This window comes from Drosophila sechellia, chromosome 3R (assembly GCF_004382195.2).
Source record: "Drosophila sechellia strain sech25 chromosome 3R, ASM438219v1, whole genome shotgun sequence".
NCBI lineage: Eukaryota > Metazoa > Arthropoda > Insecta > Diptera > Drosophilidae > Drosophila > Drosophila sechellia.
Window position 1 is genome coordinate 18,219,017 of NC_045952.1, and position 23,272 is coordinate 18,242,288.

Genomic DNA, 23,272 nt, shown 5'->3' on the forward strand with positions numbered 1-23,272 from the left:
TCTGGCTGGAAAGAATTTTCCATTTCAGATGATAAGGCGAGGGTGCCGATCATCTCGGCTTATCAGTTGTTCTCTCCGATAGAAATGGTTAACCCTCCCAAATACAAAGTCAAGTGCGATTTTAAATATTTTCATTTTATTTCAAAACTTAAAACTCTTCAACAATTTGTAATAAAAATATTCTTACTGCTTTTTTTGTATTACCAATTAATTAGATTGTGTTTGTTTTTAAACAATAACATAAATGGCGTACAAACGTGTCTTAATAACAAGAAAAGCATTTTAACAAAATTGGGAAACAAAACTGAAGAGAACATTAATAAATATTTAATTTATGCTTATATAAACTGAAGCCGTTGTCGTCATTTTGCCTACGTAACAATTGCATTTGGTAGTATCCTGGTATCTTGACGATTTCGAATCGATATACTTGTCATAAAATTTTCCTAATCGTTTTGATTAACTTTCGGCTCCTCAGCCGCGATTGATAATTGTTTCTATATCCATTTGCATTCAGGTTTGCTTTCTTCTGCTTATTCATAGTCGTTATTGTGTCTTTTGCATAATTGAAATTCAACAACTGCAATTGGTATTTAATTAAATACATATATATCGTTCAATTGGTATAGGTACATATATGGCTGCGTGTGTATTTAACAATGTTGGTAAACTAATTTTACGGCTTGTGTCAGTCAGTTAACGTAATTGAATAATCATTTTGTATAGCATCCTCGACTAACTCGGCCCAAAAATGCACTTAAAGTTTTACACCGTTTCAAAGTGGGTGTGTGTGTTTGTATATTGGTTTCTTGCGTATTTGTTGGCTAGTGTAAACCATGTTAATCGATTAGTTCATTTTAAGGAAAAGTTTAAGGTTAATTGAGTGTTCTAAAGTTAAAGTTGTTCAAGGAATTAGAGGCTAAACTTTGGTTAACGCTGAAAAAAGTTGGATATTAACATCTTCTCGTCGCATTTGGTTACAGTTTCGATAGCTATATTCTTTGTATATATACGTAGATATATATTGTATAAAAATCTTTGCTAAGTTATGATTAGTTGAGTTGCTGGTGCTGTCAATGTAGATGAGGTAAGTTGCAAGAAGCCAAAATGGTTTGGTGCAAGAGTTGCTTGAAGAATAAATATCCGATTTGCAAGGTTTGTATATATTTGTAGATATATATGTGTTTAGGTATATATTTGCCTTAAACTGTTTATAATATTTACTATATTTATATTGCTTAGCGAAAGTTAGGCTGACTGAGATAAAAACCTAACTAAAATCATCAGCAAACATGGTACAAGAACAGTTGAGAAAGTGGCAACCTGTTAACTTTAAGATAATTGTTGATTATTTGATATTTTCAGAACCACAAAAATGGAAAATTTAATTAAAAGAAGAATTGTTTTAGACAGATTTTTCTCTCAGTGCTTTGAGCTTGATTTCTTTGAATATATCAATGTTTTAAAACTTTAATGGGGGCTTTGTGATGTGTATGGACAACCTTTGGTTAACGATTGATGTGCATCCCTCTATTGTTTGTTCTGTTCCTTGTCGAAGTTGGAAGTGAAAGTTCTGTTAAACTGAAACGGTAGCAGTGGAGAGGCACTTGAACCACCCAGGGAACTGCTGGCTAGTGGTTCCCTCAGTGTGAAGGACATCATGGGATTGTAGACCCCCGTGGAATGGGTAAGGGAACTAGTGCTCACTGCACTCACAGTGGAAGTGGTAATGGGATCGTTCAAGCGAGATGTGAAAGAGCTGGTGAAATTGTAGGGTACGTAGGAAGACGTGGTTACGGAGGTGGTACTGGTGGACGTGGGACCGCTGGTGGTGGAGCGGAGATCCGAGCAACTGGCGCGCGGCGAAATTGACGAAATACCCGAACCCGAGCCCGAAACCGGATTCAAATAGGAATAGTTGCTGGCCGAGGGCAGCGAAAAAGAGGGGCCCGCATAGCTGCTGGACATGAATGACGAGGCGGAGGTGCTGGTAGCGGTGGTGCTGGATGTGGCTGAGGTGGTGCTGCACAATTCGACGTAGCTTTTGGCTGGCACCGAGGGTGAAACCACTGGCGAACGACTGGGCGGACGGGAGTGGGTCTGCCGCTCGATCTGCTTCTCAGTGAGGAACCGATCGTAGAAGGTCGAGGTGACGGTGGTGTGGCGGATCTCCAGCTTGCCGGGCTGATAGAGGGGCGTGCCACCGGCACCACCAGGGGACCGATGGTAGGGATCGTACGGCTGGCGATATGGCGACACGGGCCGGGGGAAACTATCTGTTGCAGTAGCTGATCCTGCTGGGTTGGCTGGGATCTGGACTGGATCTGTGTGGCTGTGGCGTGTGGCTGTGGTGCGGGACTCGTACGGGTGGCTCAACGGTGTGCGGCAGGCCGAGCGTCGATCGTCCGCATACTTGGCGCACGTCTCTTCTAGTTGTCTATCTACTTTGTGGTTAAACCCGGTTAAACTACTCCCGCTACTTAGTTCGCTACGATTATCAGCAAAATAATTTGGCAACAAGTTATCACGTCTTACCCTACTGCTCTCCCGATCCTTACGCTCCTCATCCTCCTCCTCCAAGCGTCTACGTCGAGGGGACAGCTCCCGGCTAATATCCCTATGCGATCTGTGGTGCAAGGGACTGGTGTCCCGGTTGCCCAAAGGACTCCTTCGAGAATCCGCCGAACCCAAAGATCGGTGCTCGGAGGTGACCCTAATCGAAGGTGCATAGTCTCCTGATCTGTGAATACTCCTTCCCCTGCTCTCGCTGCGACTAAGACTCCTGCTGAGACTGAGGTCCTCCAGGGAGCTCTTCTTGCTGGCAAAGTGCAGTGAGTCCGTGAACAGTGAGTCAATGTACCGCTGGCACTTCTCCTTCTGGTATGGCTTCTCCTCGCACAGCGTGTCGATCGACTTGATGGAGTTCTTGATCGAACTCAGGCGGTCGTTGATGTTCTCCCCCGTACGCAGTGGTACGCCCGTATGGGTTCCGGTTCGGGTAATCGGAGAAGTTTCCTAGTAGGTATGATTAAATAGTTTATTGTATTTTATGTGTTTCAATGACCAGCACTTACCCTCATTAGACGACTACCCAAGGCATCCAGACCCTCCGAGCTGCTGGCGTAGCTGCGAGTGGCCGATGGTTGATCTGCAAGAGTCTTCTTAAGAATACGTTGAAGAATTTTAGTATTCTCCGTTAAACAGTCCAAAACGTCATGAGTGGTGCCCACCATTCGTTCGCTGGTCTGACGCGACTTCGGTCTGGGTGCTTCTTCAAACTGGTCCTCATCGTCCTCATCTCGGAACCGAATGACCTTGGGGCTGGTGGGGCGGTAGTGAGTGGATGTGTGGGTACCGCCACAGTAGCCTTCATCGAAATCATCGCGACGCAGGGCAGACTTGGGCGTAGTGGGGCCATGGCGGCGGGGACTTTGCTCACGTGACTTGGCTGACCGGAATTCGTCGAAGGAGAGCGAGGGTGAGATGACGTCCTTGAGCTTTTGATTGAATGCCTTGTAGTCCTTTTGGGTCTTAAAGTCAAACTTATGCTCCTGCTCCAGGATACGTATGCGCTCCTCGAGTTCTTCGGCAGTGGGTGGTTCTGGTCTACTAGGCGAACTGACAATCCTTTCCAGATTGTGAACAGGAGTCCTGGGCTTTTTCTCATCTCTCATCTTTTGACGTTTTATGTCTTCGATGGTTGGCGATCGAGAGCGCGATTTTGAGCGGGTTTTGGCTGGCGATTTGAGCTTTTCGTCCAGGACACGTATTCTATGCTCTAGTTCTCCTGTTGTAGGTATCGCATCTGCATCCGGACTGGGACTGAGAATCATTTCCAAGGGATGAATGGCCGGTTTTCTGTTGGGATCGTTCATTCGCTTGGCCAGGTTCTCCTTGGATTTGGATCTTACCAAATCAAGTACTCGATACTTGTACTCTAAGTCATCTGAGATGGGTAGATCGTTAGGATGCGGCTTGCGACGGGCTGGTGAAGTGTAGGGACTTCTCTTCGACTTCCTTTCCGGCGATCGAGTTGGAGAAGGTGATCTCTGTCGATTTCTGGAGGGCGACGTATAAGGGGATTTGGCCGACTTCCGGGAAGGAGATGTATAGGGAGATTTAATGACGGGCTTCCGGGTGGGAGAAGAATGTGGTGTTTTAATGGTGGCCTTTCGTGATGGAGAGGTATACGGAGATTTGGTAACCACCGCTTTGCGCCCGGGACTACGAGAACGATCTCTAGCAGTGGTAATTTCCGCCTCCTTCGAAGGGGTTTCCACAGGCAAAGGTTCATCGTCATCTAATCCCTTACCTTCACACAGTTCCAAGTATTTGTTCAGATCCTTTTCGTGGGAAAGCGAGTACTGCAGTTTAATTTTACGCTCAATTTCATTCAGCCGCTGCTCCACATCGATCTTTTCCACATCCTCCAGCAGTTTTATCTGGCGTTCCAAGGAGCGGAAGCGAGATTCCAGCTCTTTGGTGGAGGGCAGGTAGACTGTTTTGCGTTTCAAGTGATGTTTCACAGTGTTGGGTCCCCAGTCGAAGTCCTCCGGCTCTTCGGACTCCGGGTTCTCTTCTTTTGCCGCCTCCTTTGGATTCTCCTCCTCCGGTTTGGCACTGGTAAAGTCCTCGATTTCCTTGGTGAGATCAGAAATAGCCTGAGTCTGCTCCACTTGCTCAGCGCTTGGCTTGGGATCTACTCGTATCAGGCGACCATCTTCGGATTTGACGAGATTTCGATCATTGAGCTGTTTCTCTAAGGCCTGGAAGAGGTCTTCCAGTTCTTCCGTGTTGGCCCTGGTCAATCTTCTAACCTTCGAAGCTCTGTGTTCGTTGTCCATTAGCAGTACCACTGTTTTGCCGTTGGGATCCATGGGTCCCACATCCGTGGAATTGATAACCATTTTTTTGGGCAGTTCTTTGGAAGAAGAGTCTTTGATTGCTTCTTTTTTCTCTGGCAGTTGTTTGCTCGATACTTTGCTTTCTTTGGGGCTGACCGCAACTGTTTGGATTTCCTTTGTTTTTTGTGTTTCCGTTTTTGTAGCTTCCTTTTCTTTGGATTTGGGTTCCTCACTATTAAGATTCTCCTTTTTGGGGGAAGCTTCTTTAGTTGAAGCTTCTTTAGGAACGGGGTCTTTAGTTGTGGGATTTTCCAACTTAGTTTCGGAAGGTTTCCCTCTCGTGGATGTTTCTTTAGAGACTCCAGCTTTGGGGGCCTCTGACGTCTGATTTATGTTTTCTGATTTCTCCTTTTTCCCTGACGTCGGTTTTGTGTCTTCTGATTTCCCCGCAGCAGAAGACTTATTTTTTTTATCCAAAATTTCTCTATCTGCTTTCTTGTCATCCACTACATTCTGGTCTTGAACAGATTTTTCATCCGTCACTGCGTTCTGATCTTTAACAGATTTTTCAGTATCCACAACTTTTGCTCGGGTTTGAGCTTTCTCTTCGTTTTCAAGGGTTTTGGTCTCTTTAGCCGCTGCAGGTTCAATTTTTCTCTCAGCCGGCACTTCTGTTTTCTCGACTTCATCACCTTTGACGTGCTGATTGTGGCAGTTCTTCTCCTGCTTTTTGCAGGAATCCTTTTCCTCGAGCTTTTCTGGTTTCTCCTCAAGCACTCCATTTTCAGGTGGTATCGAGCCGTTTTTGGCCCGTTCCTCCAACAGTTGCTGCTCCAATTGCTCCAGGCGACGAGTCAGATCTTCTGTTGTGGGCTTTGACTCACCCTTCGGCTGCTTGGACTCACTGTCTTTGTTGACCATCATCTTGATATTGATGCTTATGTTGATGGGCTTGTGGGCGTCGACTTCCTCCAGCTCCCCAATGTTCTGGGTGTACCTAACAAGCTCCTTGCCGGTGGCGTCGATTGTCTCCGTGCTCAATCGCCTAGGGGAGCCACTGTCATCTGCTGACCGTTGGCGCTCCCTCATCGCTTCCAGCAACTTTAGACTGTTCTCGCTCAGCTGTTTCTCCAACGCCAGGACACGCTGCTCCAGCTGTCCTTCGGCTTCCAGTTCCTTGGCCTGCTTAGAGGTGCTCGGCTGGTCCTCGGGCGGGAGTTTGACCCTCGATGCAACTTCGGAATCACTTGCACAGCGCTGCTTGTAGAACTTCTTGTAGAGTTGCCTCTCCAGGAACTGCAATCGGTTCTCCAAATCGGCCCGGGAGGGTAAATCAGAGAACCGACGCACCATGCGCTGCTGCCATTGTTCGTGGTTTGCCGCTCTGTAGTAAGCCGTGTTTGCAGGTGCTTCCGAGGTCTCATCGCCCATGGGCGTGGGTCGTTGCAGTAGTTTTCTCTGCCTCCTCTGCGGATTTATCTCGCTGGGCTTCAGGTTCTCCTCGCCAGGTGATTGGCCTCGCATCTTGCTCTGCAGCTCCTCGATTAGAGCCTGTTGCTGGTGGAGAACTGGTTCGGCCAGGACAGGACGTTCCTTTGGTGGTGGTGGCGGCGGAGGTGGGGATGGAATATGCGCCTCAATGGCCACATCTGAGTGTTTGGTTTCGGCCATTTTGGACTCCACGTTTTTCTTATCGCCATGCAGTGCCTCAAAGCGGCTCTCCAGATCCTCCGTCGATGGCGGTGGCTTCTTTTCCTCCACTGCTTCGGAGATTACCTCCTGCTGGATCCGCTCGAGAGCTTCGTCCACGGTTTCGCTAAATTGATTCTTGCTACTCATGCGACGTTTCAAGGTCTCATAACGCTTCTCAAGATCCTCCGTTGACGGTGGCTCAGAAGCTCTTCGCTGATTCTTACCCTTTTGTTGGCTCTCTTCTGGTTTCTGAGAGTCCTCTTCTTTGTTTTTTGGGGCTTCCAAATTGTTGTCGACCGCCTTGCAACTTTCTTCAACGGTTTTGCGCTTCTTTTCAGCATGATCCTCCACCTCAACTCCTTTCTGCTCCTTTTCGATAGCCACATTAACTTCTTTGATCTTGTCGTCAAAAGATTTCATGGATTTCTGCGCCTTTACTTCGGCACTCGAAGATTGACTTTTGGCTGCTGATTTAGATTTATCAGGTTCTTTAGTTGTTTCTAAGTTGGTGGTACTCATCTGTTTTTCTAAGGCATTAAAACGTTTTTCTAATTCTTCTGTGGAGGGTGGAGATTTTCGAGGGGTCTTTTCTTGTTCCGCATTCTTAGAAGTTGAATTTCCTTTGGAACCTGGTTTTGAATCAGCCTCAGTTTGTGAAACCGACGTCTTAGCGGCTTCTTTCTTTTGATAATCACTTTTTCTTGACGAGTCTTTAACATTTTCAATTTTGGTTTCTGCAGTTTCTTTATCGTTTTTCCCTGGAGATTCTACCCTCTTTTCTTTTTTTGTGTGATCACTTTCTTCTGAGCTAAGCTTTCGATTAGCTTCCACCTTTTTATTTGTGGCAGTTTTCGATTCTTGTGAATCCTCTTTCGGCTTAGAGGTGTCGTTTTCAATTATCTCTTCACTTTTTGGGGACTTGGCTTTGACTTTCTGGTTTTGGTTTTTAATTGGTGATTGTTTCTCCTTAGTTTCAGGTTTTTTCTGATCACTATCTTTGGGATCCTTTTTAGCAATGGGTGATTGACTGCCCGAAGTATTCTCATTTGCTTTTTCTGACTCCTCTGGCTCTTCTGGCTCTTTTGTAGATTCTGATTCTTTTTCATCGGGTGGTTCTTTTTTGTTCTTGGATGGGCTGCTCTTCTGAACACTCATTTTGCGTTCTAAGGCATTAAAACGGTCTTCCAGCTCCGCAGTTGATGGAAGTTTCTTGAGGCGTGGTTGCTCCGCTTCCTTTTCATCACTTTTACTTTCTTTGCTATCGCTGGTTTCTGTTTCCTGTGTAGTTTCCTTCGTGTTAGATTCAGGTTCCTCGGATTTGTGCAGCTTGCTGGTTTTTTCGCTATCCTTCTGGTTCTTGGAGCTGCTACCACTGGGTCGGTCCTCGTCCTTGAGATCAATGGGAGTTTTGGAACTAGATTCGCTGGAACTCATTTGTTTTGTTAGGGAATTGAACCGTGATTCCAGGTCGGCGGTAGAGGGAATTCGCTCGGACTTAATTGGATATTCAGCCTCCATTTCGGTCAGCTCCTTGCGTTGCTTTTCAGCACTCAGTTGCTTTTCAAGGGTGTTAAACCGCTCCTCTAGAGTGGCGGTGCTAGGAATGTACTTGGCTTGCCGATCTCCACTTGGCTGATCCTGACTGATCCTGCGCTCCAGGGCCTGATACCGTTCCTCGATTTCAATGGTCGATGAGCGGGTCAAGGTTTTTCTGCGAGGATCTCGTCTCTTTCGGCTTGCATTACTCAATGTGCTGGCTGTGGGAGGTGGTGGCTTGTATCCAGTAGTTTCCTCTATCGTCATGCTCAGAAGCTCTTTGTAATCGTCCCTGTTCTCACCTGGAATGTTATCGTCCCGAATCTTTGGCACCTTGCCATCACCCTGTACACCATCATCGTCCTTTCTTGGGTAGAAAGGGGGTACGGAATTATATTCCCTATCACCACTATGCCCCTCAACTTTTTCCCTCTCCTCTAGGTAAATGGCATTAGTATCCGTCTCTTCCTCGTTGAGCGAGTAGGACAATTCCAGACGTTTGGGCCGCTCCACGCTGTTAACCCTCTCGAAATACTGATTTGTCACTCCATCATCGCTCACATCGAATGGCTTTCGCTCATCCAGCAAATCCTCTTCAGCTTCACTTTTTTCTCGGGGCGACGGTATGGGACTAACGGAAGTCATGCCTGGGAATTCGGGGTCGAAAGGAAGCTTTAGTGGCTCCATCTTGGAGCTGATCAAATGTAATTCTCTGTCAAATTCGTAACGACCGCTTTCCGTGGCACTATCCTCCGCTTGATCTCCAGTACCCGCCCCCTCTTTCGACGCCTTATCGTCCTTCTCGTCGCCACTATCCGTACCCATCAGCATGAAGGGAATCTCATGGCTGCTTGGAGCCCAAGATTTGGGTCTCTGCCGCTCCAAGCTCGTGTCCCTGGAACCGGCCAACTGCTTCTGCTCCTTGAGCTTGCGTGCTAGCTTGGCCTTCTGCTTGGGACTCTTCTCCGTGGACTTTGGGTCATCGTCATCACAAAGGCTGGTGTCCGTGCTGGAGCCTCCTCCTCCTCCTGGCCCAGACTCCTGCTCACCATCACTATCCTCGCTGTATGAGGAGCTATCACTTTTTCCAAAGCGTGTGCGCAGCTTCTGCGTTCTCACGGAGCTGACATCAACGCCCTCTCGTATCATGGCAGCCCGATCTGCTTTGATCTCCTTCCAGGTCAGACTATCTCGTCGTCTGCGGCTTGGATCGGTGTCCCTCCAGAGCAGGGTCTCTCCCCTTCGCAACTGTTTTTCTGTAGTTGGTTTGGTATGGAGGACAGCGGGAAGGGAGGGCTTTCGAGCAGGTGGAATGGCTCCCAATGGTGCTCCAACCCGCTTTCCCTTATTGGTTACTATTGCAGGGCGACCGAGAAGTAACTGGTTCACTGGAACCGCCTGCTGGGTGCTGCTCGCTGGACCCGATCCTTGGCGCGCTGCTGTCGAACAGGCAGTGGTTAGGATGACATGGGCCTGCTTCTGGCGCTCGCGCAGCCTATCGTACTGCTTCTTCAGCAGGGAAATATCCAAAGCGAGGCGATCCTTCTGTTCCACTTGCTGCTTTCCTGCCGCCGCAGGACCCACTGATCCACGTCTACCCCAATTCAAGCCGAATACGGTTGCTACTGCCAAGCGCTCCTCATCCGAATGGGTGTCCTCCTCGTCGTAGTAGAGCCTACAAAAATGAAGGCTGTTATATGTGTAGATACATTTATATTTTGTGATACTCACTGCAATCCTTGTTTGTGACGCAGTGGGGCAATGTTGTAGAGGTGCTTATCACGCAGTTGTCGCAAATCCGCAATGGGTCCTAGCTTCACCACACGCTCAATAAGACCATTGGAGTCCACAAGGTGGCCATTGAGGAGTTCGCTGGAATAGGATCCCATCTTGCCATAGAACTCATCTGCAGATCGGACACTGATCACACGCCTGAAATTTAAATCAAATACAATTTTAATACATATTATTTTAAGCTTTAGCCTAAGCTTCAAGCAAAACTTATTCAAGTGCTTATTCTTTCAATTTTCCAATTCATCTCATGACCTTGGCCCCCTCCCTCTAGCTTACATTTAGCATAGTTCAATGTCGTTGATATTTACTAAACTTGTTTTCCACAAAACCATAAAAAGTTCCACAACGTCTGAACATGAAATTCCTGGTGGGTAAAGACCGAGCGGAATTGCTAAATTGCATTTGGCAAGCAAGAAAAACCCATGCCAAAATTCCAGCAGCCTTGACACAAATTCTCGCCTTGCACTGCGGCGATTGTTTGGCCAACCACCCACCGAAAACCAACCCAACCAAAACATTCTATGCAGACTGGGTGGCACACTAATATAATCGTACTCTTGCACTCAATTACATTAAAAAACCTTGCTATTCCTAGTAATGCATTTCAGATGGGTTTTTAACTCAATTCTGTGAAATTGGGAAAGTAACAAGTTTATATCAAAGGTTGGGAAGTGTTCGGAATTCATACTCTAGTACTTATTTAAAATGAAAATAATAACTCACTCTTCAAGCAGGCTCCAAAGTACGAGGGCGGTGCGAAGAAGGACATCACTGCCCTCGATAAGGACCAGATCCCAGACGCGCAGGACGCAGGACATGGGCAGGCAGGTACAGAACATGGTGAGGAACCACTGCATGGTAAATACATTGGTTAGCGGCGGTTCGAAGGCATTCTCGACGGGTCCCTGGAGGCGTTGCAGGTGCTTCGCCAACCGTGGCAGTCGCGTCTGCATCAGCTCCCGGAAGACGCCCATGTCCGCCTGCAGGCCGCCCATCGAGCCGTAGAAGTAGCCCGTGGGCAGAACACCCTCCACCAGGTAGATCATGACCTTCATGGACTCCTCCTCCTCCTTGTCCATCACTTGCAGTATGAGGGCGCCCAGCATGTTGAATCCCTGAATTGTATTTGTGAAGTGCACACAGCAGACAAAGATCCTTTAAGGAGCACTCACCTGGCAATAGCCCACCTCGGGGTTGTAACGGGCATAGCCCAGAAGGATGCGCTTCAGCTTGGCCTGGTTTATGGAGCCCGCGGGACCGGTGCACAGATTCGAGCCAGTGCGATGCAGATCCTAAACGAAGACGACTCATTTATGATTCTCTGGAGGACCACCTGTCCGTGACTGGAGCTCACCTTGACGATTTGTATACCCAGCTCCTCGTCATCCTCGCGCCACTCCTCGCAAAAGCACTTCTCCCGCTGCTGCGCCCAGTCCACGTTCTTCGACTTGAGGTACTTGTCCGCCAGCGAGAGCCACAACTGGAAGGAATAATTTAACGAGTGATGGGATTTTCCTTTAAAATTATATATACATATATTTAGTAATCCATGCTGAATGAATTTTATTAAGGATGTAAATTTAGTAAGCCCATCATTCATACATAGCTTAGGAGAAATGTAGTTATAAATAACAAATAAAATAAATATCCCACATATCCTGTGACCTTATGCTGTCTAAATAAGAGAAACAAACTAGATGAAATCTCACCTTGCGTCGGAACTCGGGTGGAGTGCCTCCGGGCAGGCGGGCCACCAGCTTCATGGCATGCAGCCACTGGTTGTAATCCGAGGTGGCTTCATCGTCGGCAGCGGCGGAGGCGGAGGGAGCGTGTCCGGATCCGGAGGCGGTGGGGCTGGTCCCGTGGCCTCCGCCATTGCGGGTCAGCATGGTGCTGCTGGGGCTTCTATTGTTGCTGCCGGGGGTGGTGATGGTGCTGCTGCTGCTGAGGCTGTTTTTAATGGGCGAGGTTAGGCGGGCACTGGTAATGGCTTTCTGCGGCGGTGGTGAGAGGCTAAAACGCATTTTAGGCTGTGCATCGTCTGCAAAAGTTAAGCAAAAATCGTATATAGCATACTTTCGAGCGGCGAGCGAGAAAAGGATTTGGTTGTCTATTCAAAATAGGATTCTGGGCTCTTGGCGGCTGGATCCTTAGCACTTACAATATCCGTGCAGTATGCAAACTTTACATATATAGAGATATTTCGTAATATTAAAATACAGAGTTGGTTGTTGGCACCAAATATACGTTTTAAGAGCGCGCAAAAGAGAGAAGAAGAAAGAATGCAAAATATATTTATATATAAGTATTTATATAGCATATAGACACTTAATCAATCAAGTGCTCTGATCCGAATGGTGGCGAGAATGTCGATGAGCGAACCAACATTTGAGAGCGACAAAGATGCGGCATGCAGTTGTGGCACGGATTTGTGGCGATTGGTGGCACATCCTTGGGCGGCGGAATCATCAGTGAAGGCGGAAAAATGATAGCAAAGCCAAGTCAAAAGGACGAAAAACACTCCATTGAGAAGCGTGCCACACAGGACAACACGAGTGTCTGTCTTTGTGTTAAATTGACCATGACATTTATTTCACTTGACAAGCGTGTGTGTGCGTTGCGAAGATGCGAGCATGAGGATGTGTGGGCGATACATGTGTGTCCTGGCAAGGCATTCCATGTAAAGCATACAAAGTTTGCCCTGCGAGATCCTCGGTGCGATGCTGACACCCCGACAGGCGAACAATATCCCCGTGGCTCAACTTTATCGGCTTCTAGGCTGCAGACAGCTGCTAACAGGCATTCCCTGACCTCCACCTAAGCCACCCACATGCTCAGTCCTAAAGGTCAAGTTAATAAAAAATATATGATGTCTTTCGCTGGCCCTTAGCAGCATAAATCCGGATTGCATTCGGTGGTACGTAGATTGGCTCAGGTTTAAGCTCCGCTCCTAAAATCGATATTTTTTCGGGATTGGTCCCCAGCTTTGGGGAATCGCACTTTATGGCAGATAATTTGATTTTCGTTTTATTTTTTAGGACTGCTCTGCATTTGCCAGCTTATCAAACGGAACGTGAGCCACATTTTAAAGCTAAAATCTGAAAATTTTTCCGGGCTTCCATCAAAGCTTCGACGGGGAAATAAAAAGGGAATGGAATGTATGGAAATAACATTTCCGGTTTTAAAGAATTTCTCGGAAAATTGGCCTTATTGTTTGCTTTGAAAGCAGACAGCTTAAAATGCGGGGAATCCATTAAAATGGATGCCCAAAGAAGATACTACACATTTTTGCAAAAATAATTCGCTATCTCAAATGCCATTTTGGATTACATTTACAGTTGTACTTCTCTAAGTTAAACTATTAATTTGGCAACATGTATTTATATTATATTTTTATAATTAATTAACGACCACAGTCTGCAAACATGATGATTCTCCTTTATAAACTTGATTGAAGAAAGTTCTACATAGCCATCCTATACTGTAACTGGCGGAATGATAGCAGGGAATTTTTTGCCATTCCATCGCTTGTTTACATGCTAATGCAAATCCACACATTCTGTATGTAATTTGGTTCTAGCTGAAATGTTTACTCCTTCGGAGAAAGGCATTTGTATAATGAAGGAGCAGTTGGAAATGGCCGTTAACCAAAGTTAAAGCTGAACAAACATTGGCTTGTTTACTCCTAGCAAATTGGAGAAAGTCTTGGTAGGAGCAGCGGAGCTCTCTTGCCGCAGGACCAGCATCCGATGGAGTATGAGACCCCGACCCTGGCTAATGAAATACTAATTGCGCCGACTCTTATGTAATGGGGTCCCTAACTTCGCACCAATTAGGCGCCGGACGTAAATACATTCTTTATTCTTTATGGCCAGCGGATGGATTGCCCGCCACGGGGGCCTCATATTTTTTTCTGTTCGCTTCAAGTGCATTTTTCCATGGAAGATGGAAGATTTATGTGCGACTGACAATGAGGAGCAGTTCTTTATTGTACGCAAGTGAGTGTAATTATTTTAAATGCGCCTGCCCAAGGACATCTAGGATCTACGAGTGTTTGTCAAGGCTGCGAATTCTGGCCCGAACGTTTTTGGCCCTGACCAAAACTAAACTTTGGCCAGTGTCACATGCGTCTTGTCTTTTTCTTATGTGTACCGAGTGTGTGCATTTGTAATGTGTGTGCTTTGTGTACTCAACCATAAAAACACGTAAAGCATGACAGTTGGTTTAATGAGCCGAAAGAATATGCGTCCTGTCAGCTATTTATATAGGTGAACAAGAAATGAAAGAAGGTGGAATATTTTTTGGCTATGATGGTCACATAAAAATATATATTACTTTCATAGAAACATATCTCATATACAATTGGAATTAAGAGCTAAAAGCATAGGTAGGTAAAACTTTAAATAAAATATAACATTTTTAAATGTTTCATATAAAGGATGTACATGTTAAGAAAGGACATAAAGCTAATATTAGATATAATGATTTTTATCAGGCCATATCAGCCAAGGTTGTCGGCATATAATGACAGGTTTAACAATTTATCTCAGTGTGGCTATCTTTATCTTACTACCGTAACACACTTTTAGTGCGCCGCTTTAAGAGCTGACTTAAATTTTGCTTCCCCTTGAGCAGTTCAAAGGGGATTTACTTCACTTTATGTAATGCCCATGTCCGCATTCAGCAGCCAAAGCTGCGTACTTAAACCGCATTTATCCCTGGGGATTGCATGACCCCAAAAGTGGTGGTCCTGGGCAGAAGAATGAACGGCGTCTGTGTGTCTGCGGCTACTTTCTTCTGGCCCAATCTGCGATGCAGTTGGGTAGGGCCTTTTATGAGAGACGCAGATGCGCAGGCACGTTCTCAGCCATTAGTGTCAATTCGGGCGTGAGGCTGCTAATGAATTCCCCAGTCAATGGCCAACTGGATGATAAATTTAATCCTCGCTGGTTCATTAAACTATTGAAATGCTTAACCCAAATGATTATCGGCTTAGTGATTGCGATTCGCCTTTATCACGCGGTCCCAGACAAAAGCACTTCAACAGGCGATTATGCAAGAGGGAGCGAGGAAAATCATGGGGTTAACTTAGGGAAAATAGAGGAAAATTGCGAGGGGTAAATCCTGCTTTTGATGGCAGCTTACATAATGACTCCCCGAGGAGCACTTTTTGTTGCTCTGCTGCCATTGCAGTTCTCGCAATCATGGCACGAGTTGTCCTCTATTTAACTTTGATTAAATTTCCGATAAATTTTCCCAAAAAAAAGAAGCGTTACTCATACGCCACGTGGGTCTGCCCATGCAGGGGTATAGCAATCAATTTTTATGACGCGGACTGAAAATGCTTGTCAATTTCAATAAGCCCTCCTCTCAAAACTTAAGTGAACATTGTGTCCTGCCAAAAGCAGGGACAATTTTTATTCTTTTCTCAATTTTTGCATCTGTGTCTGAAGGCTACATAAGTTTGATAAGGGACTCTTGCTTGTGACAGGCCAGTTGCCTGCTTGGATTTACTTTAAAACTTTTAAGAAAGGGACTTTGTACTCAATCAATATGGTATTTAAATGTACAAGGAGGTACATCCCTTTTGAGCTTATTCTTCAGAAAAGTCTACCCTTGGATTCCTTTAATTTATACTACATTTTATAGCTGCAAGTATATTTCTGGCTATTTTTCTTTCACTCCCGATGATAAGGATTAGCCCGTCATCCGCTCAACTTCGGCTCGGATTTCTCATAACCCTGCGAAATTGGCACACGTGTGTGCACATGTCCGAGCTCCACAGGATCCTTCAGCCGCCCACACAGCAGCTCGTGTCAGTTTGCATCGCCATAAACGCGGTGGTGGGCGTCATAAACAAACCGCTCCGTCAGTGTAAAGTGTGAACTGCGACGCAGTAATTACAATTTGATGGGAAAATGTGAGAGGTGCTGGTGGAATTGAGAAAAAAATCAAGGACCAAAAACAGGAAACTCGCCAAACACACATACAAGCGAAATCAGCAGAGTGTAAAATGATTCCTGAAATGGGTGGGCAAAAACCGGAAGAAAGGGCAACAGCAACAACTTGGCCAACATGCAACAGATGTATGTACATACAGATGTGTAAATGGAAAAGGTGTGATAGGATTTTCGAAAAGTTCCACTATCCCGTATAAGGACTTAGCTTAAAATCATGAAAGGGCTGTGAAAAATTCAAATTATGTGTGCACTGCCCGAGGTGGATAAATATAAATGGGTTAAATGGGGTCGATCGCCTCCAACTCGGCTGTATGGCAAAATAATGGAAATTTATGCAAGCGAAGGGAAAGCCCTTGCCCTACAAAAAATGCAAATGTTAATTACAAGCGGCCGCCAAAATTAGAATTGTGCGCGCTTACCGTGAGTAAAATTGTGTGTATGTATGCTTGACTGTGTGGATGTGAGGTGTGTTTGTATGTGTGCTTTAGAGCGGACCTCAGTTAAATTAAATGTATACTCAAAAAACATGAAAGTAAAAGGATTCTCGTATATATATTGAGAATGCTTTACATACAGTCTTTAGAGAACATCAACTGGTGAATTGGATGTAAAATTGGATGGATGTAATATCAATTTAATTATTATCAAAGTAAATAAAAACAATTAATTGATGAATGCTTAAAATGGCTATTAATAGGGTAAATAATATAATATTTTAAACTTTATCATTAAACATAACATTTTGTTAAAACTTTGGGTTATAGAGGTCCGCCCTATCGAATGTGTGCCCAACGAATATTGAATGATAGCTTTACTTTTGAACTTCTTTTGCATAAATTACCTTGTCGTTGTTATTTGGTTCGTTTTTAAACGTTGTTAAACAAATAAGGCAAAGAGAGAGATAGAGAAAGAGAGCGAGAGTTAAGTCTTTGTATCAAAACGAGCAAAAGATCGAAGGCATAGAGAGTCGATTATTTTGGCTTTGAGGCGCGCTAAAATAAACACACAATGGAAAAGACATCGATCGACAGTTAAAAAGACTTGAGAAGTATGTTAATTAATTATTGAATATGTATATGTACACGCACACAGAGAAACGCAGAGAGAATCAGTGTGGTTAGCTGGTCTGGTGCGGCTTGGCATAGTTACCCATGTTAAGTTAACGTGCGCCTGACGGTATGCTATGATTTCTGCCACTGCTCGCAGCGGCTCTTTGTTGTTGCTGCAGCAGTTAGTAGTAGTAGTAGTAGTTTTTGTTGTTGTGGGGATTCTCTATTTATGGTTTTACATTTTTGCTTTACGTTGTACTTGTTCTTGTTGTAGTAGAAGTTGTAGTGGTTGCTGTGGCCTATTGTATTATTTACACAAGATTTACATGAATACACATATAGACACTTACACATAGGCATGCACATCTATAAATACGTATTGGCTTGTAGAGCTATTTGCATAGGTATTTGTAGCATGCTGAAGTTACATAATTTGGCAAAGACTCTGACACACACACAGGGACAAATCGCCGTGGCTCAAATGTCATTGAAAACAATTTTTTCGCCCTACAGACGAGCTCAAGAAACATTCAACTCACACACACAGTTGTTGCACAAAAAAAAAATATTGCAAAAAAAAAAAGGAAGGAAAACCTTGACAACTAAGCAACTGCAGACCCAGTTCCCAAAAAAGACACACTAAGCAGTGTCTTAATGCTACACTCGGAAAAATGTGTTGCTCGCAATGTTGGTTTGGTTATGAGTTCCTTTTTAACATTTGCATTGAGTGCTTAAACTTTAATATTAGTGTTGGCTTTTTAGCTGATCTTATTGCACCACTATATATTATTTTCACTGTAGCCATGCCATTGTACGCCTAGTGGTGCACTCATCGATTCCACGTCTTACTGGCCACTGTCTTGACCCACTTTCGTTGTTACGTTTGCTGCTTAGGCTGCCCCTTTCTAGCCAAGTAATTACCTTTGAGCCGGAGTTCGTTTTTAAAATTTCATGCCATTTAAATGTACAAGATTGCACGAGCTGCTTTTAACGAGCCTAATAAGCCTTATACTGAGGATTGTGGCCATGACGAGAGGATTTGAGAGATAAGGGTAAGCGGAGCTTGTAGCCACATGGATTTAATAAAGCGAACAAATAAAGAGGTTTGGTATGAAATCTTGCCACTAACGGCGGTAGGTTTGTTGTGGCTATTAATTACGAATTGACATCCTTCGAACTTCCCCTAACATTTCTGTTATATAGCAATTTTTCACCCATCAAAGTTGCTCAACCGCTGCATAATGGATGCGAATGGTTTGGCCCAGATATACGTGGATTAAAGCGGCATGGCCTTCAACTTTTTTTTTTGTGGGGCATTCTTTGTAGTTATGCAATCCACAATCAACTATTTTTTCCTTTTTGCCAAACAAAGCCAGTTCGTGAGCCTTTTCGCTGGTCGAGTGTGAGAGCGTGACATGAATCACACTCGTACAATGCAGCAACAATAGCTGGCCATATCAGCCATGGCCAAAAGAGGAACCATCTCACGTGTGTGTGGCAGTCGGGGAATGCAGAGGGGGTTTTTTGGGTATATTACCAATATCCCACGTTGCAGCGCAAACGGGAAATGAACCAGGAAAACGCATTAAAATGCGCGCTGCGCTTTTAATGAAATTTTCGATTGCATGCTTTTGGGCAGTTCTTAATTGCATTTTCCTAGGCTCGCCGATCGATAAAATCGTATTAATCCATTACGCACGCTGTTGCCATTTCTTGGAATTCAATTAGAAAGTGTTGTTTTTCCGTCTTTGAATAAGTTAAATAATAAATAAATAATAGCACGCTACTTTTGCACGCGCTCTTGTTTTTATGGCCCTTGTTTTCTAGCTTCCATTGGTATTTTGGTCGACGAGTATCAAGGGTAACACACTTACACACACACACCCACACTTGTGTAAATAGAGAAAGAGAGGGGTGCAGAGGAGCGAAAGAGACGAGGGGGTGATATAAAAACATAGATAAGACAGGCAGGCGAAAAATTCTTGTGGAGGCCAGTCTTCCACGTTTGTTGTTTCAAACCGCTTGTGCACACGCACACACTCACACCCCCCGCACTCAAAGTCAAAAATGTACATGTGTATGGCTGTGCGTCGGTGTGTGTGTGTGGCCTGTCAGACAGTCTCAATGCTGCTCTGTGTCGTCATCAAGTCAGCCTCCTCCTTTCGAGGCACACACACACACACGTACACGCATGGGCTTCACCTGCCCACAACTCTCACACACGCACGCACACCAGCAAACGGCCACAGGACACAACAAAGTTCATTCAATAAATGCAAACACAAACACACACATACATGCACGGTGCGTGACGGTAGCGAGGCTTTTTTCAGCGTTCAGCGTAGAGCGTTTGGGCTTCCGCTTTTTCGATTCCGCACTTCACGATCCACACAGCTGAGAGTTCCGCACTTGACTGACGCCAGTGGCCAAGACTCTGGCCAGAATCGAGCCCCCAGCTGTCAGTGGGGAGCCTGCGCAGTGGCACGCCCCCTGCCACCCACACGCACACTTTGACATTTGGTGCACTCGAAAAAACAATATAGTCCTGTCGGTAACAGGTACGAAAATTGTTGATAGAAAGGCATACTACTTTGATAATTTTCAACAGTATCCTTGAAAAATGGAATTATAAGCCAACAAGGAGGACATAAAAATGACCACTTTAGGATTTTGGAACTTTGGATAAATTATGTTATGTTTTGATTATAATCTGAGTAATCTATAACTCAAAACTCACCACTCTCCACGATGAGCACAGCAGTGACGAACTCGCACAGGACCTCCTGATGCCTCTGCAGGCGATCCCTGGCCACGAGAACCCGCTCCAGGAGATAGCCCAGCATTAGGATCTCGACCTTTAGGATAGCGCACACGTCGATGAGCTTGCGCACATCCAAACGCTCTAGGGCGGACCGATCACCGACCATGCCGCTGGCCAATTGCGCCAGTTGTCCTTTCTTCTTCTTCGGGGATCGTTTAAGGACAGGATTCCGGCAACAACGCCTCATTCGTTTGGCCAGCACTTCTTGCCTGCCGTAGATATCGCATAGCAATGCATCGAGTAGCTTCTTTGTTTCACTGGATAATGGTATTCCTAAGTTCCACCTATCACCAATATGCTAATAAAACTTACCTCATTTTGCTGACTTTATGATAACACTTAACAGTTGGTGGTTTACTTTTAATTTAAATGCTTGCATTGGTCTTGAGTTGCTTGGGAGTTTTTTATTTTTTTAGTTTTTTTTACAAAAAGCTAACTGAAGAACTTAAATTAACATAATAATCAAAACGAGTTTAAGGTGCTTTTTGAAATGTTTTTTTATTTTTATGCCGTTTTACAGTTTTAAATTTGTTATTGATAGATTTGCTCAAGGTTGCTTAATAAGGCAAGGGTTTCGAATAATGATGACCAGAATAAAATTTCAAATTTCATAAGAAATCGTAAAATTGTGTATAAACCTTGAAACAATATGAGGGTATTTAGATTTGCTGTCCTAATAGAAGGTACGATCGATGTGTGTGTTCAGGGAGAAATTGCGATACATGCCGAAACGCACGACTTCATTGGAGAAACTCTGGGGCAATGGATAGAAACGCTTGGGTATGGTATAGGCATTCGGGGCATAGTAACCATATTCGGAGTTGCAGGTGCGGTACATTGTATTGGAATCCGTCTCCACGCCATAACCTTTGAAGCTGTCTGTTTAGAGAATGTGCAGCAATTAACATTATAGAATTCCTGCGAAACTAGAAACCTTTTACTCACAGGGACACTTGATGTCCTCCCGCTTGTGCAAATTCTCATAGAGTTGGGCAGTCCGTACGACGGGCTTGCGTTTTTGAAACTTGGCAAACTCAACCTCCGGATTGAAGGTCTCAAACTTGTCACAGTACTGTTCGCACATTTTCCTGCTTTTACTGTTGAAAATTTGTATTTGTTTTAAGCGATGTTTGCTTATGTGAGCTCGAATAAATAATAAATGCCTTGTGCTATTGAACCAACGGGACAAGTGCCAAAGAGGTTGCTATGTTTGAATTTTGACAGTCGGCCGGGTGGGGAAATACCACATAGATATCAAAAAGTCAGCGCCTGCGCGAGTCTAACCGCTTTGACAGCTCGCGTGACAGTTGTGGCCTGGCCAACCCACCCCTTAGAAAATATACACAAAACCCGAACTCAACACACAACAATTTCCTGCAAAATTCACTTCACAATGTATAGGATGTGCAATCTATCGAATCTGCTGAACTTCATAATCTGCATAGCCAGCTTCAGCCAGAACTTCGATGGAACCCTGGCGGTCAAGAGGGGTCCACACCATCCGAGGGGCGAAACCAGGAGAGTGGACCAGCATCTCACCCATGAAGAGCAGTGAGTGGGGGGCAGTAACGCAAATGTTGTAAAAATTTCAATAATATTCCTATATTTTAGTCGCATCGATGACGATTTAAGGGACATGGGCGTCCAGGCAAATCTAGATGATTTGAGTGAGGAGGAGAAAATCTTCTATATGTTTAAGGTATGTCGTTGGTTTTTCACTAATTTGTTAGCTGCACTAATCCGTGCTATCGCTCTAGGCCCATGACAATGATAATAACAATGCATTGGATGGCCTCGAAATGATTCAGTCTGCCATGCATCATAACTATGACTATTTCAAAAACAACGAGCGGGATGAATACCTTCAAAATGCCACTGATGAGCTGGAACACTTTATAGGTAGTTAAACGTTTCCTATATCACTTTTTAATTTCTTTGCTTTGATTTTGGAAATTATTTTCCCCTTTATAGATATATTTGAATATAATCTCAACATTATTTTCTTACAGAGGCAATTGATAAATTTCTGCTGATTGCCGACGACAATAACGATGGCCTGCTGCATTACCCAGAATTCGTGAAGGCCATTACCGGTGGCAAGGAGCAGCCGAATGTGGACAGGAATATCCTGCGCTAATCCCTTCAAGATCCCGTCTAGCAGTACTCAACCAAACAGAAACCGAACAGCCGAAGTAGACACAATAATAGTCATAGCATAGTTAAATTTTGTAGCAACTAATCTGATTTCCAAGCTGAACCATTTGAGACTGTAATACCGCAAGCAGAAAGAAACCAAGCACTGCACCTCGTTTGTACTACAACCTAATGATTTAATATACATTTAAATAGATACATAAATAAGATTGCATTTTGCTTTGGAATCTTTAGAGCAATCCGTCACAGGTCTGGGTCGTGTTGCAGGCCACTCCACGGAAGCCATCGTAGGCGGCACGCTCCATCAGGACGATGAGGTCGTTGTAGCGCGGCTTCTCCAGCGGCACTCTGTGGATTAGTTAGAAACAGATTAATACTTAATATAACACAGCGATATCTTAAGTTATCATCTGTAATAGTTAAGTTTCTTTATTTTTATTATTATTATTATTTTTTAATAATATTTGCACTTATCAATTACTAATGTCTTCTTACCCTTGGAAAACCTCAATGGCGCCCATAAGAGCACGTCCTGCTTTCGCGTACTCATATGCAGATGTGGGGCAGGCACAGGATGCTGCGTAGAGGCACTCATCTCGGCCGGCTCCTTGGGCGGCCAGAAATCCGGTTATGAGATAGTCATCGCCAGAAGCTATGCCCAAACCGAAGTTATCACTACGACCGGCTGAGCGACCATGTCCGTAACCATAGCCACTCCAGTGCCCTGCGCCCAGCATTCCGGCTGAGAAGATTAGGACTTTAAGGAGTATGATGATCAGCAGGTTGGTCAGATTCAGACTAAGGACCTTAAGTGAAAATCACAGAATTTAAGCAGAATTAGAATGTTCAGGGAAAGTATCCTTGATATCCTTAACCCACTTGACTGTTTCCGGCTGATCGATGTAGCAGCTCCTTGGCCACCTGGATGACCACATGACCAGCGGGACTGCCGAACATGCTGTTGGCATTTCGTAGCCAAGAAAGAGGTCTTTCCAGAGATGTTACTTCGCCATTGAACTCCTCTCCGCTGGAGTTCGATGCAGCCCCATTATCCGCATCAAGATCGTAAGATTGTAGCTGATAGCTGGCTGCATGGGCAAGATCTAGGGAACAGATCAAAACCAACAGTGTGGTAATAGCGATGATCATGTGATCTCCGCCTGGTTGTGGCATCTTGAAGATCGCGTGATTGCCAGTCGGTCTGAATCGAAAGTGTCGCGAATGAAGACTAGTCTTCGCCCCGGGAAGTGATGCGTTTTTATGGCCCGGCGTTGCGGATTGGCAGGTAGGCGAGGGGAAGATTAGGCTGCAGGCCTCGTTGCACTGGTAAAGCGGATCGGGAGCGAGAGTGTTTTTCCTGGTGCCATTAGCCGGAAAATGGCGCAGACGTTTTTCCGCCCGAAGGATTCCCTAATGTCAATG

General features: G+C 44.9%; 4 protein-coding genes across 12 annotated transcripts; 1 reads left to right on the forward strand and 3 right to left on the reverse strand.

The window, feature by feature from the left end:
* Positions 1-125: 125 nt before the first annotated feature.
* On the reverse strand, positions 126-19,671 carry LOC6606971 (microtubule-associated protein futsch). 9 transcript variants are annotated; one of them, XM_032723341.1, is made up of 11 exons: positions 19,173-19,289; positions 16,976-17,174; positions 12,028-12,048; positions 11,576-11,907; positions 11,221-11,346; positions 11,039-11,158; positions 10,590-10,981; positions 9,804-10,004; positions 3,231-9,747; positions 3,075-3,161; positions 895-3,015 (listed from the first exon to the last, which is right to left on the reverse strand). In XM_032723341.1, the coding sequence occupies exons 2-11, from the start codon at positions 16,977-16,979 to the stop codon at positions 1,531-1,533; spliced, it is 9,285 nt and encodes a 3,094-aa protein (XP_032579232.1). In that variant the 5' UTR covers positions 16,980-17,174; positions 19,173-19,289; the 3' UTR covers positions 895-1,530. The 9 variants fall into 9 exon arrangements, with proteins under 9 accessions (XP_032579240.1, XP_032579232.1, XP_032579231.1 ...); XM_032723346.1 differs by lacking the exon at positions 19,173-19,289 and having other exon boundaries at positions 2,346-2,441; positions 2,536-3,015; positions 16,976-19,142; XM_032723349.1 differs by lacking the exons at positions 12,028-12,048; positions 16,976-17,174; positions 19,173-19,289 and adding exons at positions 126-580; positions 19,613-19,671 and having other exon boundaries at positions 2,536-3,015; positions 3,075-3,158.
* A 480-nt stretch (positions 19,672-20,151) lies between these two features.
* LOC6606972 (UPF0691 protein C9orf116 homolog) lies at positions 20,152-20,868 on the reverse strand. The gene is made up of 2 exons (XM_032723350.1): positions 20,642-20,868; positions 20,152-20,575 (listed from the first exon to the last, which is right to left on the reverse strand). The coding sequence occupies exons 1-2, from the start codon at positions 20,778-20,780 to the stop codon at positions 20,370-20,372; spliced, it is 345 nt and encodes a 114-aa protein (XP_032579241.1). The 5' UTR covers positions 20,781-20,868; the 3' UTR covers positions 20,152-20,369.
* LOC6606973 (multiple coagulation factor deficiency protein 2 homolog) lies at positions 20,844-22,007 on the forward strand. Its single transcript, XM_002031729.2, has 4 exons — positions 20,844-21,247; positions 21,308-21,395; positions 21,454-21,595; positions 21,706-22,007. The coding sequence occupies exons 1-4, from the start codon at positions 20,856-20,858 to the stop codon at positions 21,831-21,833; spliced, it is 750 nt and encodes a 249-aa protein (XP_002031765.2). The 5' UTR covers positions 20,844-20,855; the 3' UTR covers positions 21,834-22,007.
* Positions 22,003-23,236, reverse strand: LOC6606974. The gene is made up of 3 exons (XM_002031730.2): positions 22,730-23,236; positions 22,346-22,656; positions 22,003-22,198 (listed from the first exon to the last, which is right to left on the reverse strand). Exons 1-3 carry the CDS (start codon positions 23,021-23,023, stop codon positions 22,081-22,083), a joined length of 723 nt encoding a protein of 240 aa, XP_002031766.1. The 5' UTR covers positions 23,024-23,236; the 3' UTR covers positions 22,003-22,080.
* Between the last annotated feature and the right edge of the window lie 36 nt (positions 23,237-23,272).

Bases quoted from the DNA above. Each gene is read 5' to 3' on its own strand.
- LOC6606971 (XM_032723341.1), bottom strand. The intron at 11,159-11,220 runs GTGAGCTCCAGT...GTCTTCGTTTAG, and splicing joins TGGGTATACAAATCGTCAAG to GATCTGCATCGCACTGGCTC. The intron at 3,016-3,074 runs GTAAGTGCTGGT...CATACCTACTAG, and splicing joins TGGGTAGTCGTCTAATGAGG to GAAACTTCTCCGATTACCCG.
- LOC6606972 (XM_032723350.1), bottom strand. From the start codon at position 20,780: ATGTGCGAACAGTACTGTGACAAGTTTGAGACCTTCAATCCGGAGGTT. The intron at 20,576-20,641 runs GTGAGTAAAAGG...TTCTCTAAACAG, and splicing joins GGAGGACATCAAGTGTCCCT to ACAGCTTCAAAGGTTATGGC.
- LOC6606973 (XM_002031729.2), top strand. From the start codon at position 20,856: ATGCCTTGTGCTATTGAACCAACGGGACAAGTGCCAAAGAGGTTGCTA. The intron at 21,396-21,453 runs GTATGTCGTTGG...CTATCGCTCTAG, and splicing joins AAATCTTCTATATGTTTAAG to GCCCATGACAATGATAATAA. The intron at 21,596-21,705 runs GTAGTTAAACGT...ATTTTCTTACAG, and splicing joins TGAGCTGGAACACTTTATAG to AGGCAATTGATAAATTTCTG.
- LOC6606974 (XM_002031730.2), bottom strand. From the start codon at position 23,023: ATGCCACAACCAGGCGGAGATCACATGATCATCGCTATTACCACACTG. The intron at 22,657-22,729 runs GTGGGTTAAGGA...TTTTCACTTAAG, and splicing joins GATCAGCCGGAAACAGTCAA to GTCCTTAGTCTGAATCTGAC. The intron at 22,199-22,345 runs GTAAGAAGACAT...ACTAATCCACAG, and splicing joins GCCATTGAGGTTTTCCAAGG to AGTGCCGCTGGAGAAGCCGC.